General features: G+C 32.5%; 1 protein-coding gene across 7 annotated transcripts in view; it reads right to left on the bottom strand.

Moving 5' to 3' along the window:
- The window catches only part of LOC148607633 (serine/threonine-protein kinase 36-like), a 45,121-nt gene that overhangs the window by 8,090 nt on the left and 15,936 nt on the right, over positions 1–21,095 (bottom strand). For 3 of the 7 annotated variants that reach the window (XM_088543462.1, XM_088543465.1, XM_088543467.1), the window contains 14 exons: positions 20,524–20,541; positions 19,054–19,184; positions 17,852–17,875; positions 16,176–16,283; positions 15,519–15,617; positions 14,263–14,357; positions 12,135–12,198; positions 11,483–11,593; positions 9,292–9,366; positions 8,607–8,834; positions 7,415–7,518; positions 5,881–5,994; positions 5,226–5,385; positions 3,994–4,132 (listed from right to left, as the gene is read on the bottom strand). In XM_088543462.1, the coding sequence (XP_088399588.1) occupies positions 3,994–4,132; positions 5,226–5,385; positions 5,881–5,994; positions 7,415–7,518; positions 8,607–8,834; positions 9,292–9,366; positions 11,483–11,593; positions 12,135–12,198; positions 14,263–14,357; positions 15,519–15,617; positions 16,176–16,283; positions 17,852–17,875; positions 19,054–19,184; positions 20,524–20,541 (1,470 nt within the window). The remainder of the gene's footprint in view (positions 1–3,993; positions 4,133–5,225; positions 5,386–5,880; positions 5,995–7,414; positions 7,519–8,606; positions 8,835–9,291; positions 9,367–11,482; positions 11,594–12,134; positions 12,199–14,262; positions 14,358–15,518; positions 15,618–16,175; positions 16,284–17,851; positions 17,876–19,053; positions 19,185–20,523; positions 20,542–21,095) is intronic. The other 4 variants (XM_088543464.1, XM_088543468.1, XM_088543463.1 and 1 more) reach the window with 3 other exon arrangements.

The following is a 21,095-nucleotide window of genomic DNA, read 5'->3' as shown; positions in this document are numbered from 1 at the left end:
ATTTCTCAGTACAATAGGATGAAATGTTAAAGTGTCTAGGAACTGAATACCATATTCTTCTGTGTATACAATGTACTGCACACTTTTTTTCAACTTTTTCTTTGCTCCAGAAGAGAGTTGCACTGTATACACCAAAGATATAAGATAGTAAGAACAATGAAACTATAAGACTAAAGCTCTCAGTAGCGACCTCGGCACAAAGGTAAAATTACACAATTCTTCATGTTTATAAAGAATATTAATGAAATGAACATTTATATCTTACAGTGTTATATTATATATGATCTGCAGTTCAGTTTCTTATTGCAGTTGTGCTTTAATATTTCATTATCTTACTACATGTAGTAACTTCAATATCAGTTAACAGCAGAGTTGGGTAGAGGAATTTGTAATAACTGAATGTTTATAAACAGGTAATAATTGAATATTTATAAACAAACTAAAACTAAGTGATGTTATTTAAGGGTACTTGAAGGTCAGAAGTTAGGTAATGATGATCATTATGTTACAAAATCAGGCCAAAATTAAACCCGTTTTGAACATTTGGCATTGTCAATTCAATAGTTTTGTAAAAACTGGTTGAAAATGCATAGAAATTGATTAGAGGCAATATAAATTCTATGTACTGATAAATAAATTTGTCTAAAGTATTTTGATTGTAATTTCCAGGTTCTAAAATGTTGTAATAACAATCCATGAGGACGAAAAATTACACAAAGATTCCTCAAACAATCAAGGGAAGAAAGGAAAGAAAGTTATCTTATATTTGTGGTTTACATGGCCTTGACAAAAAGTCTTAAGTTTAGAGTTTCAATTAACAGTATACCCTAATCTTCGAATTCAATCCTAATGTCAAACAGTTTCAAATAGGGAAATTTCATTTAAAGTCAAAAAATGTCCAATTGTTTTATAAAAATGAGTCCTCCAACAATTTTGGTCCCTGGCAAACTTTCGTAGGCCTTATAATAAGGATCATTTCAGCAACTGAAAGAATTAGGCTAAACCTTACGGTTTTGGAGATGTATGACAAAAACTTCTGACTGACCCCTTTGTTCAATTTTTACTAACAGCTGCAATGTTTTTTGATAGATAAAAAATCCCCAAAACAGTTTTACCGGTATGCAGGATACCCCAAGGTTCTAATTGGTCAAGTAGTGTCAGGAGAAGAGTTTTGAAAAATTGTTTATGACAACAGACAATAGACGCCAAATGATGGCAATAGCTCACTCAGCTTGGCCAGGTGAGCTAATAAGTAATAGCTTATGCACAATTTTTCACATTTAGAATCAGCTATTAAGCACCAAAAATTGACATCAAGGTCAAAGGTCACCAACCGCTATACCAAAAAAAGAAAAAATATTGAAAGACAGTAATTTTAACAATTATGCTTCATGCTGCTTCAAAATGATTTATAAACTAGAGGCTCAAGAAAGCCTGGATCACTCACCTGGTAAATTTGAAATCATGAGGCCATGTAATTTGATCATTTAAACAAAAGGTTGAGAGTGTTATCTATACTTACATCATTCCTGCCACACTCACAGCTTCCTGAGCCATACAAAAAGTAGACTGCTTGTAAAGGGCATTGAGGTCATTAACCCTATAAAGTTTCAAAACATTGGCAAATGTGGTTTCAGAGGAGTTGATCTTTGAAAATGGACTAAACAGAAGCTTCTTGCAGTTATGTTGTTTAATCAAGCAGAACCAAATTTTATCACATGTTTAAGTTGCCTCATTTTTAATTTTTGCCCAGTTTGGTGACTATTGGTTTCGTAAAGGCAAAGATATAGGCCAAAACATGTTTCCCCATAGGGTTTCGATGGCAACTTTAGGAGGCTGTAGCCACCTGCTGCGCCACCTGAGCCACATGAAAAGTGAATATTTTGTAAATGGGATTGAGTACAATAACCCATCAACTTCTAAAACATTGGCACCTGTAGTTCCACAGGAGCTGATCTTTGAAAACTGGCTAATGAGAAACATAAATAGCCTTTGGTGGCCATCTTGTTCGATCAAGCAGAACCAAAATTTTATCCCATGATTATGTCCCTTATATTATTTTTGCCGAAATGTGTCTCCCCATAGACTTTCAATGGCAATTTTGAGTGACCCCAGTCCCAGCTTATAAATAGCCTCTGAAGGCCATTGTGTTTAAATCAAGCAGAACCAAACTTTTATCAGATGGTCAAGTTGTCCCTTATATTATTTCTGCCTGGACCGGTCACCACTGGTTTAGTGAAGGCAAACATATAGGCCAAAATGTGTTCCCTAACAGGGTCTCAACAATATATACGGACGCCAAATTTTCTTTAGCCTTTATTTTGAATATGTCAATAATGCTGCCACTTTGAAGACTTTTCATTGGTTAAGAATGAGTTAAGACTAGTTTGTGTGACCTCATCCTTCACAGGTTATCTTAACACTCCAGAAGAAGACTGAATCTTGAACTCCAAAGGAATCTTTCTTACATTAATAGATTTTGTATAATTTTGACCAATAGCAGCTTTTAATATAATCTTTTAAAAAAGGTATATCTTGACATACACAATGGTAATGATGACAGTAGGTGAAAACTATTGCCAAGGAGTGTCTAAAAATCTGCTACAAATTTTAATGTGTCTTGAATTTAAGAGTTATGGTTCTTGGATTTAAAAAATTTTAATATTTTTTTTTAAAGTCTATGTACAACTTTAGTTGAACTAAATAAAAATCTGAAACATGCATATAAAAAATCAACAAATTCAATCTGACAGCGGAACTAGTGGAAAAGGTCTCTCACACTAGATATGATTGACATTTGATCTTTACAACAATGCAGAAAGTTATCAGTTCAAGAACTAGGCTTTGAACAAAGACATCTTTTGATAAACATGTACAGTGCTTATCACTTATTTTTGCAAACAAATATGGCGATTCTGTGCTTTACTACCTTTGCAAAGGCACATTAATTTCATGTTCAAAGAGTAATTAATTTCTTCTTTTTTGGAAAAGTACAGAAAATTAATTACTTTGACCAGTGATTATGACCCAATTATGCAATAATGACAGGTTATAAATATGGACAACTTATCTCTAGGTTTAATGCTTTTGTTCAGCAAATGAGTGTTCGCTTGAACTTAAACATCAACTTCCATAGAATATACAGACCCATTGTGTCCTAAAATGTACCTCCACCAATAAAGAAGTTAAATCTGATGGCATAAAAAGTGTAATTTTCTCATATACAAACAGAGCACTTATAAACAGACAAAAGAAAGACATGTCTTACTTGTTAAAGATTTGTATTTAACGTGAATGAAATATCACATTATTTTCATTAGGGTATGGTCAGTGTTAAAGAAGATAAAAGAATTAAAATACAGCTGTACAGGTTTCTGTAATAAAATTTTCACTATGTTTTCTTAAATTGAGGAACCTGCGTATCTGACTTAACAACAAATAAATCTTTAGAAAGACAACATGGCCAATTTCAAATATTCAATCAAGTTTTTTTTTGTGAAGCAGAAAATTTCTATGTACACTAAGGGTGACCATAATGGGAACATGTTACCTATTAAAACTGAAAAGAAAGCCTGGGCACAATATCATAAAAAATCTCAAATTGAGATTTGCCCAAAATCCTTCCTCAACTCAAATTTTTACCAATCAAATCACTTGAAATTGAAGATTTAGCGGAAAATGTCAGAATTTGAGACTTTTATGAAACCCAGGCCTGCATAGATATAATATCATATATACAACATCACATAGCCATAGCCATATTTCCCCTATCAGTGGATTAATTTGAAGCTCCTAACAAGTCAAAAGTACAAAAATGTCTGTCACACAATTGCTATAAAATTGGCCATATCAACTATTGTACAAACTATTTTACAAAGCTAATCAATGGTTGCAGAAGATGTTTTACAAAGTACCTTTGACAGAAAAAGGCACCAACCAACAAAAAATAAAGATCACTATGGAGTCCCTTCATCAGAGTAACATAGCACTTACCCTTGCTTCCATGAAAAACAGACTTGACAAATGGTGCATGTTGAGGAGACATTCTAACAAGATGGCTACAGATAGACACCACATCACTGACCACTGTGGCTGCAGTTGACTGTATACACTGGGAGAGTAAAGACACAGTCTGCAAAACAGAAGTGGACCTAAATAAGTTATCAGTACAACAGCAAATTAAAACAGTTTCAAGTCTTTAATAACAACACTCACAAATATGTGTCAATAAAACTTTCAACTTCTTTAAAAAAGAAAAAAAAATAATTCTATTATACATGCATATAACATCAGTGTTCTCCCCATAAGTTTTTAAAAGTACAGTGCTTACTGACATAGCACAGCTTTCTTGGTCTTCCTCCAAAGTTATAGCACAGTGCTCATAGTGCATTCAAACTAAAATTATTTACTAATAGCACAGTGCTAAAAATCATAGTGCTGCAAAGTACAGCCCTATAATGGCCTAGGGAGAACACTGAACATTAATCAGCTGAACTACAGTACATGTATACAAAGTAGGACTTAGCATCAAGGAATACATTCCTGAATCGTATGTTTAAATTTACATGAATATTAATTCATCAGTCAAAGGGAGACAATTCATATTTTATACCTGTCAATATTTATAACATGTCATGTAGCATTCTTCTTTGTTCATTGGTTATAATGATCACATGATGAAACAGATATTCCATGTACATGTAGCCTTGTTTTTATTTTAAAGTATATTGATGCTATGTTTCTATTTATGTGTATATTGATGCTAATTTCTAAATTTAGATCTGGATATAAACTGTTCCGTTCTGTAATTACTCCCAGCCAATCATGGCAGATGCAACGCAGACAAAGCAGACAAAAAGAAAATACATTATCTACATATGCAATATATAAATTAAGGACTTTCACTCGTCAATAAATTATACATTGACTGGGTTAGATTATATTGACCAAGGACAAAGGACAACGTACTTGTATATATAATCTGAACAGGTGCATATATAACATGTTGACTTCGTTAAAAGTCCATATTGATATATATTTTATAATCTAGAAAAATACAGGTGCTTAACATAGAAAATTAAAATATTTAAAATCTCAAAAAACTAATTACTTTAAAGTTAAATTGAAAGTTTGGTTGGGCCAAATGGAAGCTTATTGTAAAATATGATGAGGGCAGCATGGTATAATGTCTTGCTTAATTGGTCCAGGGAAACCTCTATAACTACCTTTTGTTCCTTGACACAGGTACAGAACTGTTTGAGGAACTGTTGACTACCAAGAACCAATCGTAACATCAGGTTGATTGGTATTTCTAACTGTTCATTTTTCAGGTACTTTGTACAACAGAATACCAGTCTCGGTAATAAACTGGCATTATATAAACATCTGAAACAAACCGTATAATATACTACACACAGACCTGATTTAACAAGGTCAACAAAGCAGAAATTGGTAAAATCTGAAGTAAATATTCAGTAAAACAAAAATTATAACGGTAAAATCCAGATTTGAAAAAGCGGAATTCTGCTTTAAATCGGAAGAAAATTAGGTTTGCACACTAAAAGATAAAAAAAAATGAAAAGCTACCAATACAAAACTTGAATTAATTTTTTAATTCTACAAATTGTACTGTTGTGTCCACTTAAGTAAATAGGAAACAAATAATCAATGGTATTTTGGGGATGGATTTTGGCTGTTATGGCCCATAGCTTGTTGATTTCATATCTGTACATGCAGGATCAAGTGTCCAATCAACAGGTTAAAACATTTTAGTAGACTGCTTTCACAAAAAATTGTCCTTTTATTTTGTCCCAAAAATTGGTACATGAATTCCTTTTTTGCCCTGACTGATTCCTTTTCTCTGAGTTTACTATGACCTACCCTTGAACTTGTTGTAGTAACTCTTCAGCAATATCTACAGCAAAAGGGAAACAACACAACTGTGTCACCTCTAATATCATGTCAGCTGTAAGCTGTGGACCGTCACAATGAAAGCTGTAATGATTAAGGAAAATTTGTGCTACATGTCATTCCTCAACTCAATATCAGGATCTCTTTAAGTATAAATATACCTCTACATATTCATTATTAAGGGTTCTTCAATCATTTCCAGATTGCCACAGCTCAGCTCCAGGACCTTTGCATTATCTTATGAGCATCACATAGAGAATGTTGAAGTTGAAAATAATTTATTTAAGACAATGGGAATTATTACCGGAAAAAAATATAGCTTTTTACTAAATAACAATATCTAGTATTCTTATGCAGGACAGGCAGTTGGGAACCCCAAAAGATATTTGAGACATAAGATACCAAGTTCTATAGTATGGTAGTAGACTATACCACTGTTAGTGAGTACAGTGAAACTTCTTAAAACCAGACCCTCAGAAAACTGGTCTTCCCTTCAAACCGGCCCTTTTCAAAAGTCCCGGCCGATATACCTTAAAACGCTGTGTGTTTTGTCTTCAACAGACTGGCCACCTCCTAAAACCTTACATCGGCCAGTTTTTCACAGTTTCAGTTACATATTCCAAGTGTAAACAACCTCTCAATTCCAGTTGCCCGGTAATTGTTCACCAGTAATAAATGTATCAGCAAAACTGTAAATGATTACTTTATATTACAAATTCATTCATTGACTGGTTTGCACTTCAACAGTGGACAGATAATTGAAGGGGACACACTCTTTAAAAACCATTTTGTCGGCAGTACTGTTTGTATAATCAAATCATTTACAAATGAAATGTTATAAAAGGCCCAAAGTATTGAATTGGCATTAAACATGTCTCGACCCACAAACTGACATGGTGTAGGGTTACAGAACACATTAATGGAAACAACTCCTAGAATGTATTGCTATTTCTCACAAAACCGGCCATCCCTATAAACTGGCCATTTCCTCTTATCCCAGTGGTGGCCACTTTGGAGAAGTTTCACTGTATCACTGTTGATCTCACATTGGATTTTTCTTGCTGCAGAATTTAAGACAGACAAAAATACTTAACATTCAAATTCCTTAGTGTACAATGTACTAAAAAAGGGCTAAGCAACAGATTTTAGTAACTTTTGAGATAATAACGTTGATTATACAATTTCCAGAAGCATATAACAAAAATGAAATATGTATTCAAAATAGACAAACATATAGCGTAGTATTAACATAAAAAATACATGTAAATAATTATGCCTAGTCATAACTGAAATTATGCGCAGCATTAATTAGAATTATGAAGTAGCCTTAGTTAGTTTTCCCTAGCCTTAAATAATCATGTATAGCCTTAAATCAGGCTAGGCATAATTCTTACATACCATGCATAATTTTAATTTAAAGTTAACTACTTATTTCAATGCTAATTCCGCACATGCTTAAATGTACTTCCAAACAATAATCCAATATGCTGACAATCAGACTTACCCATTATATACAGATGATAGGAAGTCTTTATGTAGTAAATGGATGATGGTCAGAAGAATGATACTGTCTGGTACAGCCAGATTAGGTATACACTGGTTAGTCTCCTGCAAAATAAAAATAGTTAAATATTAGTATTGTGTGGAAATGAACTTCTATTATTGTCGAGTACCTGGTCTTCCTTACCAGCATTTCGTGGAGGTGAAAGCATACCAAAGGATTACTCAAATTGAATGGCAGCTGCAGTAAAAAATATTCTAGTAAGGGTTGAAGAAATAATGACCAGAGCTTGCATGCCATATGGTACTAAGAATATTGCAATACTTTAGTTTCATAAGGTATCATCCTGTTCATTTAACTGGCAGGTCATTTGTAGCATAGCTGAATATGAGTGGTGACATACCAAGGATAACAATACTGGGTAGCAAATCTAAAAGTCTCCTCTTAAATAAAACTGAGATAAAAAGTGTCAAATTTTTATTGTTGTTCATCTCTTTTTTAACAAAGTCAATCTCCAACCAAACAGGACTTGGACAGAAACAAAACGAAGAAAAGGTCTACAACTAGTCCTTCAAAATTTGAGTACAAGTATAAAAATATTCATAACTATAAACTCAGAAAAAATATGCAAACAAAATCAAAGACAGACAAATGGATAGGGCATGTAAGTCTCTTCAAATGACTCTGTGGCTTCATCATAATCGATCCCAGTCTTCCATTCAAAAGCAAGGAAATTTGTCATTTACAGAGTATTTGGCTTAGTATTAAAAGCAAAACATCTTTCTATGTAAAAAAAGTGATGAAAATTAACACATGTAGTTATTTCTACATAATAAAAGTGTTAAGAAAGCAATTAATAGAAGATTTTGCAGTGTAATGCAGTGTCTCAAGATATTGGAACTTAGTGGAAGTAAACAATAAAATGCAGTTCAGGCTTCAGATTTTAATTCTTTCAACATCAGAAATTCTGGTAAGGAAATGTAACTGGAAAGAGTCTTCCAACCATATGGACAGACAAAATGTCAGTAGTGTACCCATTTTAATGAATGAAGTATCCAAGAAAATTGATTTTTAGCCTCCTTCCTTAAATGTGGGTGTTTAATATTTATTTTTAACCCAATTTTTTTTTCAGCCCTTCTAGAGGATTAGTTTACTGCATACATTTTTCACTGACAGAAAAAAAAATTAAACAAACCTTTGTGAATACTGTGACAGCCATTTGTAGCACAGCCATCAGACCCTGTGGGGAGACGAGGGTCCAGTCAGGAGGGTTAAACCCTACAACATGTTCTCCCTCTTGATCTATATCATGTATAGGGGTGTCTGTTTCTAGGTTAATCACCTGTAGGGCCTGGGCCACACGGTGCCATAAAGTACCCCATATACCAGTCTCTATATACATCTGGGCTACAGGTCCTTCAGTCTAAAACAGATAATTGTTGAAATTAGCATGATGATATAATACAGTACTGAAGTGCATTTCATGTACTGATCAGGGTAATATATCTATCTATCTATCTATCTATCTATCTATCTATCTATATATATATATATATATATATATATATATATATATATATATATATATATATATATATATATATATATATATATATATATATATATATATCCCGCGGAGGGAACGACCAAAAATTTGCATTTCATGTGCATAGACATGATTTTACAAACCAAGAAAATTAGAAATTCAAATATCAGAAGAAAAAAATTGTAAGAAAAACTGTAAAATTGTAATCGTTACAGCAAAAACTGTTAAAAAAGACAAAATTCTGAATCAATGTTTTAAAAAATCGCATCTGTCAATAAAAGTTGAAAATATGAAAGGGATACATGAAAATAAAATTTAAGTTTTAAACTCCTACCTGAGCCAACATTTCACACAAGAGTAGAAGTAAACCATCCAATACACCATAATCAAATGGACACCTCACACATATCTATATAATCATTAAAAATATAACATATATAAACTTCAGGGCAAGCATAGGTACCTTTAATCTAAATAGACATTTCAATGACGTTAAGTATCCTTGAAATACATGTTATAATGCAACATTCATTGTCACATTCAATTTCATTGAATAGTACAGAAGATTTCTGGGCCAATTCAACAATCCATACATATGCATATGTAGATAATATTTAAAAGATTTACAATTGAAATATTTTTACAGATTTATAAGACAATTGCATTGAATAGAGACAAGTAAATTGTGTTTGGATGATTTGCTGTAATCAATCTTAATTTGACACTCACAAATATCAGTTCACTGACTTTGGTTACAGCAGTTAATTCAATCGGCAAACATCAAATCCAGGATTGACAACATCATATCTTTTAATATTAATGCAATACTGTTATCTCCTCATTGAAGGTCAGTAAGTGTCAATGCGAGTCCTAAAAATCCTTATCTATATCCTGTTTGTAATGCTTTTGTTAAAAATAATGTATTCATACTAGAATGATGGACAAGATAAATTAAGGATACTCCTAAGAATGAATTGACATAATAATGTTAAATTATTGAAATGTTGGACAAGAAATACTCATTACACATCTTTTAGAAGTAAACTAAAAAGTGTTGAGTTTTATAATAACCCATAAAAACTTGAAGTTGTAGGTGCAGTTAAAGATTTTCTACACCTAAGAGGTACATGTAGAGTCTGAAATATACAGATAAGATTGACAACAAGAAGAGGTAATTTTTAAGGACTTTGCTTGATCATCATGCTTATAAAAATAAAGTTACCGTTATATACATGTACTTTAAGTGTGTAATGATTTAACCCCTCAACCCTGAATGCTAAATCAATGTAAAACATGAGAGTGTAGTAGAATAGTAGAAACAAATTCTACAAAGAAAAGCATGCTCCATAACATAGTCAAACCAAATGCCAATCATGAAAAATAAAAAAAAAGAAACCAACTGAACTTTTTTTCTCAAGTTTTTTTTTAAATTGCTGCAAGTTTTCCTTATAATTTCTACAGAAAAGAAAGCAAGAACACATCACATCAACTACAAAGTGTAATCATACCTCAGCCTTTAAAAAGTATATTTACAAATGATAAGTGATTTGAATAAGTGCTTAAAACAATAAAAATGCAAAAATAATGTGCAACAAAAAACAGAATTAAAAAAATCAAAATATGAGAATTTTATAACAAAACTTAAAATTTGCAAAAAAGACTTTCAAAAATGAGTGATTTCAATAAACAACAATATCACACAAACTGAAAAATAATAGTAAAGTCATAAAACAAAATTCAATAATATTTTTCTAAAAAATAGGATGACCCATTCTTTAAAAACATTCATACAAATATATTTTTATATGCATGATCAAATAAAAAGAAAGGGGTCAAAACCATTAATAGAAACATGACATTAATGGAACATTAAGTGGTACCCTGCAATGTAATGGTGAAAAAAGGGGGATGGCAAAATGTTAAAAATGGCTTGAAAACTACTTTTTGGCTTTTGAATACTGAACCTAACCTGTATTTTATGGTACTAAACAACAGTGCAAAGTTTTATGAAAAAAAATCAATGGAAACCATCAAGGGGAAGACACACAACTTTTCAGAGGGTATCACATAATACATCATCACTTGTGTTAAAATGATACATACATGTAAATTCATACCATTATGTATATGTATACTGAATGATCATAATGTGATCCATATACTGTGAAAGTACTGTTGTTCGTGGGGTACCAATTTTTGTGGTTTTCGTGGGTAGGTCAAACTGCTAAATTTGGTTCCCAATGAATAGTAGATTCCCATTGATGTATATACTGAAAATTTCAAAACCACGAATTCAAGAACCCACGAACTTGTGTTTCTTCCCTGGTCCACGAAAAATTGGTATCCACAAATTAAAGTACTTTCAAAGTAAATTTTACTTCTCTACTATATCACTCCTCTTACTGAGCAGTGAAAACTACTGTACTTAGTGTACAAGTCCTCACAAGTAGGATAAATGTATAACATACTCCCCAAACTTACAAACTTAGTAGGGGGTGAATTTTGACTATATTAATTTTCCATACCTGTTGTAGGTCAGTGAATACAGCCAGGCATGCCTGTAACATTTCCTCTGGTTGTACCTCTACGGTCAGACCACAGTAAATCATCTGGCTAAATACTAATGCTGCTGCTGCCTGTCGAATACAATCGAAAACATTGTACATGTTTTAAGAAAGCCTTTCAATAATTTTAAAGTAAAAGTTTTTGTAGGAATCAGGTAAAATGGGAAAAATCAGAAACATGCATGTCAAAACCTTACTGATCAGATAATATAATTTCACTCAATTATTAGCAGACAGTTTTTTGACAGAGTAATCTTTCCTTGAAATGTTCATTTTCAGTGCATTTCAATGACATTATAACTCGAATTCCCAACAGGATATGGAAAATCTTTGTCTTTTTTCGTTGATTCCGATTGTGCAAATTTCAAAATGATGGTTTTTTTTTATACAATATTTCACCTACTGCCTGATTCTTACAGAGACTGACACTGAACAGGTCAGTTTTTACAGTATCATTGTTAATTTATTGAAAAAAAACATTTTGATCTTCATGACACTGTCACAGACTTAGTTATTACTGATTCACAATTTCAGTCAGGTATTTTTTAGATATTACTGATTCACAATTTCAGTCCGGTATTTTTTAGAAACGGCCGACTGAGAATAAACGTACCGTATGACTAGCTATCGTTGATTCCAGAAATATTGAGATCATGACACTCGCTGCATCTGTTATTCTGCAAATAAATTCGAAGCATTGAAAAAGTATAAAATTAAAAAAGGAAAACAGTTATTTACAACAAACTGACATTACAAGAATCTAAATGTATGTAACATGGTACTACAGTCAAACCTTGGTAACTCGAACTCTAAGGGACCATTGAAATATGTTCGTGTTATCGGGAGTTCGAGAAATTGAAGTCCGTAAATTTCTAGATTTTTATTCTTGCCAGTCTGAGTTTAAAGAAATTGCTTACTTCCCCCAAAGTTGTGTTAGTTCTTGGATATTTTTCTTTTCCAAAGGATTCACCTTTGGAAGGTTTTGTTGATTTGTTGATATTAAAAATGCTGTGTTAGCTTTTAAAAAAAACTTTCAGAGTTCGAGTTCCTTGGGCAATAGTTTGTATCATCTGATTTTCTTTGATGCTCTCATTATGCAGACTTCGGAACATTCTCGAACTTTAATCAGTGCTTTATTAGATTAAAATTACCTAACTAATGATGACTTAAATACTACCTGTAATTAGGTAAAATGACACTTTAATCAATTATAGGGTTTATAATTCAGTTTTTCACTGAAAACTTAAAATCCCTACTTAAAAACATTACACATGGTACACCTTGATACAAATATCTAGTTCTTGGTAGAGATTCCTCATATTTTGTAAGAAATAATTCCAAATCATCTTCCAAATATACAGAAGAAGATGTTTACAAAATGCTGGAATTTTTAATCGACAACATTTTTGTCCAGTGTGATGGACACGTTTTTCAACAAACGGTCGGCATTCCAATGGGAAAAAATTGTCCTCCTCTACTTGAAGACCTATTCCTTCACTCTTATGAGGCTGACTTTATAGCTGATCTGATCAGAAAGAAAGAATATCGTTTAGCTAGATCCTTTAATTTCAGTTTCCGCTATATAGATGACGTATTATCTTCAAACAATCCTAATTTTGGGGATTTGATACATCACATCTACTCCAAAAAACTTGAAATAAAGGATACTACAGACACTGTGAAGTCAGCCTCATATCTTGACCTACACTTAAAAATTGATGGTAAAGGAAAACTATTGACCAAACTTTATGACAAATGTGATGACTTTTCATTCAAAATTTTCAACTTTCCTTTCATCTGTGGCAACATCCCTTCTGCACCTGTGTATGGAATGTTCATATCACAACTCAAACGCTATGCCAGAGCTTACCGAGAATACACAGATTTTTTGTATTGCACTAGAATTCTAACAAATAGGCTTCTGGAGCAGGGTTATGTTGCTACAAGATTGAAGTCATCACTACAAAAGTTTTATGGTCATCATCATGAACTCGTGGACGGTTACGGTGTATCCATCTGCGCCATGAAAACTGATTTGTTCATTGTGTCAGAGTTTTCCTTAGCGCTTTCATCTACCACAGACTTGACTTTTTATGAGCAACTCGGCGGGTGTTTCTAGAAAAGCAGAGGATGCTTACACTACCGGTGCACTTGGTCCCAGTTTTAAGTGGAGTCCGAGTTGCTCATTTGCTTTTGTTACTTTGTATGTATGATTTTAGTTACTTCAAGTTCTTTGTTGTGTATGTCGGTTTTCCATGTCTGGTACTTGTCCCTGGATTACATTTGTTGAATTACCGCTATAATCTTGGTTCCCTTGATTACTCTTTCACAACTTTTATTACCCAAGATGACAAAATGACTGATGAGTTCGAGTTAATGAGGGTTAATCTTTAAAAATTATTACCGAACGGACTGACTAGTCAAAAGTTCAAGAAATCCGAGTTCAAGTGAGTGAAGTTCGACTGTATTTGATGTCTATGGAGAATAAATTAGTTCCCATACATGTAGTTGGTAGTTCACAATGGCTAATTTGACTTCAATGAATTTGTTATCAACCCATCAACGAAGCAAGTAACTGCTATTTTTCTTAATATAAAGTATATACTAATAGGTAAAAAAGAGGTGATCAATAAGATTTAAGGCTTTGTCCAAGAAAAAAGCGTATTTATACTAAAATTCCTGTCGTTGACCTCAACACACAATGCCCCTAGATTTGCATGAAAGTTAAATGTTTTACATACGCTGTAGGCATGGTCTGTAACTGTATTACTATGGTGCTATAGATATGCAGTATCATCTCTATCACAGAGTTCACTTCCATGTCCTGGATTTCAACCTAAAGGGAGATAACTTCCTTGTTAAAATGTAAAATATTATTACTATCAACTTGAAATGTAACGTAATTCTTAATTAATTAACCTGTGATTTTTATTACAGTAAAATCTTGAAATTTTCATATCCAGTATGGAATCGACTTTTAATTGGTGGTTAATGGAATCGTCTGCTGGCTTGACAGAAAAGTAAAAAGTATGAAAGTATGATGCAAATGAGGCTGTTATTCAAAAAAAAAAAAAAAAAAGCCTCCCTCCCGCATCAATTTTTTTAAAAAGTGGCCTGAGAAACATAGACATTTTTTTTGGATGGCCGTAGCAAGTTTTTTTGATCAAAAAGATTATAAATAAAGTTAAATTATACCATCATAATTTTCAAAATGATTTAACAATATACATTTTCATTGCAAATTTAAACAACAAATTGTATGGGTTGTAGAAACTTGAATCCCAACAGGAAACCAGTTTTAGATCAAGTAACTGTTCAACATAGTAACATAACAAACTAACCATTAGGATAACATATTTCAACAACATTACAAGGCAAAGATAAATGTGATGCACATCATCTACTCTTTTTGTAAAACGTCATTTTCACATTTACCTGTAATCCAAGTTTTCTGATGGATGATGTTGTTGATGAATGGACAATATTCTAAACATATTTCTCCACAACCCATTAGTGAGTCCATGTGTTGCAGGTTAGATATGTATCCTTACCTCACCCTTAAGTATATCCATCAGTGAGTCCATGAGTTGTAGTTGGTTAGATATGTATCCTTACCTTTCCCATGAGCATTCCTATCAGTGAGTCCATGTGTTGTAGTTGGTTAGATATGTATCCTTACCTTTCCCATAAGTATACCCATCAGTGAGTCCATGAGTTGTAGTTGGTTAGATAAATAATCCTTACCTTTCCCATGAGTACTCCCATCAGTGAGTCCATGTGTTGCAGATTAGATATGTATCCTTACCTTTCCCATGAGTATACCCATCAGTGAGTCCATGTGTTGTAGTTGGTTAGATATGTATCCTTACCTTTCCCATGAGTATTCCCATCACTGAGTCCATGAGTTGTAGTTGGTTAGATATGTATCCTTACCTTTCCCATGAGCATTCACATCAGTGAGTCCATGTGTTGTAGTTGGTTAGATATATATCCTTACCTTTCCCATAAGTATTCCCATCAGTGACTCCATGTGTTGTAGTTGATTAGATATATATGAACACAGTGTGGTAGAAACTTGACAACAGGCATACATTATCTACAAAAAAAATCAGTTGGAAAAATTACAAATACAAAATTTCATTGGTACTGGTAGATAAAATGTGTCAGAGGTAAAATGTTTGTGAAAATATCTATGGGTATTCTACATCATCTATAGTTTCAATTTCAGAAAAATCAGTAAATGTTTTACTTATTTAGCTGACAGTCATGAATTTCATAAAAAAAAATTATTTCCAATTAAAATATTCTATATTGTACATGTAATAGACTCTCTATGTGGTAGTTTGTGGAAGGAACAGTCATCCAATTAAAACATACAAACAAGTTGTCTTTTTTTATGGACAAAAACTTGGTGCAAAAGCAGCAACTGTTTGTCTATAAAGCCTTTTGTTTTGACATGACTGGTGGCAAGAGTATTACATTTGATACATTTTGTTACAGCATCAGTTCAGATCAAGTAAATGTGTGTCAAGTTGCTTGTTCTGTAATTGAAATACAGGTAGCATCAACGTAACAGGCAGTACATTTGTACTAAAATACATGTACATGTACCAGGTACATTGTACATACAGATCATCAATTAGAAAATACTTACTTTCAGTACATTAGTACAAAAGAGAGGATGTCTGAGTAACATGAAGAATTCATCCGTTTGCTTTTCATTCCCTTTACTGGCCATCTTATCACCTAGATAATGTCCTATCTGAAGACAAGAAAAAAGATCATATACAAACTAGAAGAAGAAATTAAGGGAAATAACTTTGAGAATTCACACACATTTGAACATCATAATCCCCACTACAGCTAACAAGGATCAATCAAACCATTCATTCAAATTCCCAACAAAACATTCAATAAATACTGATGTTTCAAAAATCCAGGACTATTGAAACTTTGATCGACCAGGAAAATTGATACCATCAAACAAACGAAGGCATGTTCCCAAGTAGGTACCTATGAAGGATAAATAAAGGGTGACAATAGTCAGTTACTATCTACTTATTAACACCTAAAATTTGTATTCTAGACAAAGGTATAGGATACATGTGTTATTGTCTTACAATGGCTGTAAATTTTATTTTAAAAACAAAACTTTTATTTTAGCCATTTTAACTTTTTAATGTTTGATTTAGTATGCAAGGCACTAATATTGGCACTATATATACTGAGCTTCATTTTTGCCCATTCAATTACTACCATGTAAAAAGTAAAGAATGCATTACTGGTACATAGGGAAAAGAAACATGTTTTCAGTCTGAAAAAAAAAACCCCAAAACATTGTTCCACGGCTAAATCAGTGTTAGAATTGAAACTATTTTTAAATCAGATACCATGCTGGATGTCCAACATTCATAAAGATCTTTATATAGATTTGAACAGACTAAAGAACGATGAAAGATAAACTACCGACACTTCTACTAACTAGCTACGAAGTCACATGTAATTTAAAAGTAAGTTCTCTATTAAGGGTTTATACATGTACCTACATCAATGCATAATAACAAAGGCAATTTATCAAGAAATTTTTTTATACTTAATAAAAAATTATGAAGTTCACATTACAACTCTGACCTATATCATGTACTCAAAACCACACTTTAAATACAAACATGCTTAAACACATGATAAACCCTTCACTTTTTTGTATTATTAAAATACCATATTTCAGAAACCCAAAATTGGAACAATGAAAAATTGAAAGGGAGTTTCCTTCAATAATGACTAACAGAGTTCTTATTACTCCACCATAGCAATTATTATTCCTCTTACAATGTGTGGGTTAGACAGACAGATCAAAATACCATTACATATACATTTGTCCATCTATAGATTGATATATAAAATCAAACAAACCAGCTTAAGATCCGCTTGGTAAAACACTTTGGGTTACACAAATACATGCATAATCAAAGGCAAGGTTGATATAATTATTTATATGGAATAGTGAATATGACATTAGCATGTCAAATTTGTATTGTATGCTGCAGCAACTATGAACCAATATCACCCCTCAGACCATTGGCCCTTGGAGTTATTTTGGATACACAGGTTGATATGGCATATAGCACAAATTTTTGATATATAATAGTACATTGTAAAATTCAATATCAAGTATATAAATGTACATGTATTATTCACAAGGTGGTATTAGATATACACATTGTGAACTTTTCAAGATTCTATCAGTGATGATTATGATTACAATGCTGAAAGATAGACGTTAAGATGTTATGATGGTTACTTCTGGTTATATATAAACTAAACTCTGACCTTAGTCCGTGATGATAAAGGAGACTGAAATGAGATGTTTTACAGAACGATCTTAAATTCTTCTTGGGTATAAAATTTCTTTCATGAAGAAATAAAAATACTTTAATAGCTGTCAGTAAAATACTTTATAGCAGGTAATTTTCGTGAGCCCCAAATTTTGCAGTTTGCCCTATGAATAGAGGTATTTGATATTTACTATAGTAGATACGGTCTATTGGTGATAACTGTGAAATATCTGGACTTAAATTTGCTGAGCTTTCATTTTTGTGATTATTCAAACTAAAATTTCCTCCATATGTTACCATATTTTCTATGGTCATTGCAATGGATAACCAAAGCAGTTAATTTTTTGGCAAATCTTTCCTGCTTTGCAGGACAGGAGGATTTTATCAATTTAAGTCAAGAAAGTTTTCATTTTGTTTCAAAATACATATGTTATCCATATTTACACAATTTAAAGCCAAAAAAAAATCCACCTAAGGAAAAATCAAAAAGTGCCTGCATGCTGTTTTCTAATACTAGAATGAAAGGAGTTTAAACCTTAACTAGATGAGCAACCTATTTTCCCTTGGATAGGCTGATCAAAACTTTATCAAGTATATGAAATCAGTAGTTGTCAACTAAATGGATGCTCTATGGTGGATCCAAAAAAGGAGAGACCTCTGACTGGTCTAAGAGGAGGCCTGCACCAATTAATTCTAGAGATTTTCTACATTTTGTATATAATCAACCAAAATTTTCAAGTATAAGGAGATCTGTCTATGTAGCTCGTCTGTAACAGCCATACGATAACTGATATGCAAAAGCAATTAATTTTAAAAATTGTTTGCTACATTCATGTACTGTACAATATTTACTTAACCAGTGCCAATATCAGGATTTTTATTCGGAAACGTTCCGAATACGTTTTTAAATTTATTGCACCGTTGTCGTCTTCTAAAAAAATAGCTGAACGGGATATTGACAGGTTGTTATAAAAATGGTGATGACCTTTTTATATGGGTCAACATATTTCTGAGCTTGCGAGTGCATATAATATTCTGCGAGGGACAATATACACAGGAGGGTGCATCTTGCAATCTTCCATCAATCTCCAAGCTTGCAAGAATAGTTATTGAGGTTTCAACTAAACAATAAGAAAATAAATATCAAACTAGAGTTAGGGCTCTAGTTGCTTGATTTCTTTCTTTCTGCTGACTTACCTTCCTTCTCCCATCAACAGCATCATCTGCCGTCAGCGGTAAGTTGACCATAGCTGATACAAATGTAACACTCAATGATATTAACATATCCATCCTCTCTCCAGCCATGTCTTCATTACCATCAGCTAACTCTGCAAGAATATTATGTTTACGTATTATTGTATGTGTACAAGAAAAAAAATGTAAATTGGAAAAATAGATGTACACATATACTTTACAATTGTGATTTGGTGCTTACTTGTCATAAAATTATGAAATTTATAGTGAATTGCATTACAGGTTTTCGTTTTTACCATGATATTATGTCACACTAAGAAAGTTATATTGTTTGTAGGGTACCAATTATCTTGGTTTCCGTGGGTAGGCCATACCACAAAATTTGGTTCTAAACCAAAAGGAGATTCCCATAGATATGTATACCGAAAACCTCAAAACTATGAATTCAAGAATCCACAAATGTTTCTTCCCTAACCAACAAATAATGGCATCCACTAATTAAATTTTTTTCATAGCATGCAGTAAAGTGTACTGAGATGGAGTAACATGGAAGCGAAACAACACTTCCATGCAAAAGATTAGTGTTTGTCTCCAATAATAACATTGTCAGCAGTCACGACAAAGTACTACTCATGAAGTAATAACTACAGAAATTTGAACTGGCCTTTAAAGATACCATGCAGTCAAAATTTTGTCACCCGACCAAAAAAAAACCCCATCATTTAAGGATGGTAAAAGCAGTTTACACCATAAAATTTGACCAGTATCTTACATGTTTTATGGTCTAAAATGTTGTTGTCTTTACAATAAACCAATAGTCTAAAGTCTTAGGCTGGTAAAAATGTTGATGGCCTATGAAAATTCTAATAATAAGCCAGTTTTATCTACATAAAAAATTCTCCAAAATATGATCTTGTGGTTCAGAAAAATTACAGTGAAAATTGAACTGTTTTGTAAAAAAATGGTTGTTGAATTCCTTAAATATCATCCAGAAATCAGAAGTGTGACAGACAGACAGACAGACATGAAGATCACTATACTGAGAAGGGGGATGAAAAACCTGACCCAAAACCAGGATAAAGCTCCTTCAAAAGCATGCAGAAAGCTGTGCTCATACAAGAAGGTTTACTTATTTGAATAAGTTAGCAGGGAAATAAAGTGCTCTTATAATTGGAGACTATGTTGGTTTTTAATGAACATTCATATTTTACACAAGTACAACAAAAATTACAGAATTTAAAAAAAAAAAAAAAAATTGCGCACAACAGAAATTTAGCTCTGTAGAGTAATAACAGAGAACAAATATGAAAAGGAATCAAGAAGCATGATCAGCAACATACTTGCAGGTAACAAATGCAATGAATTTAATGTTTCAGAGAAAAAGAAGAAGTATTATAACCATTTCCCAGCCATGCATGTTTATCTGAGGTAATTAAATTACATTCTAGAAAGAATGGTGCAATTATACCTTACCCAGTGGAAAATCCCAAACTAATTATAGATATCAAATGTATGAGAAAGCATGTACACACAAAAGTTGATATAACACATGAGTAGAAGTTCTAGTAACAATTTAAAAATCATAGTATAGATAATACCAATTTTTTTTCAAAGTGAGTAGCTTAACATGAAAAATAAATCTAAGATGCTTTTCTTCATGGGATAAATTAAACACAACTGATTATTAAAGTACAATGCTGTGTAAGAATCGGGCAATGGGTGGCACATCATATTTCTCAATTTGGTCTTTTTTCCCCCTCAAATATATTCAATACGTCTAGAAAACAACTGAAAAGCTATTTGAATTTATCCTGAAGCATCTGTGATGAAAATATTTTTTTACTACTCATATAAGGAAGACGTGCAGGAAAATTTTCCTGCCATTTTTCCATACTGCATTTCAACTAAATTTGACCTATCAATATCTTAAAAAGGTAAATTTTACAAACACTTTGATGATTATTTTTGGAGGTTGTCGGGTATAAATACTTGATTAATGCAATAAAATCTCTGTGTTTTTTCCCTTCATGTGCCACCCCTTTTAC

The sequence above is a fragment of the Perna viridis genome, chromosome 9 (genome assembly GCF_037379345.1).
Source record: "Perna viridis isolate PV_CMFRI_1.1 ecotype Kerala chromosome 9, ASM3737934v1, whole genome shotgun sequence".
In the NCBI taxonomy this organism is placed as follows: Eukaryota; Metazoa; Mollusca; class Bivalvia; order Mytilida; family Mytilidae; genus Perna; species Perna viridis.
The sequence above is the reverse complement of the archived record's forward strand: the minus strand, read 5'-3'. Positions and strand labels throughout refer to the sequence as shown.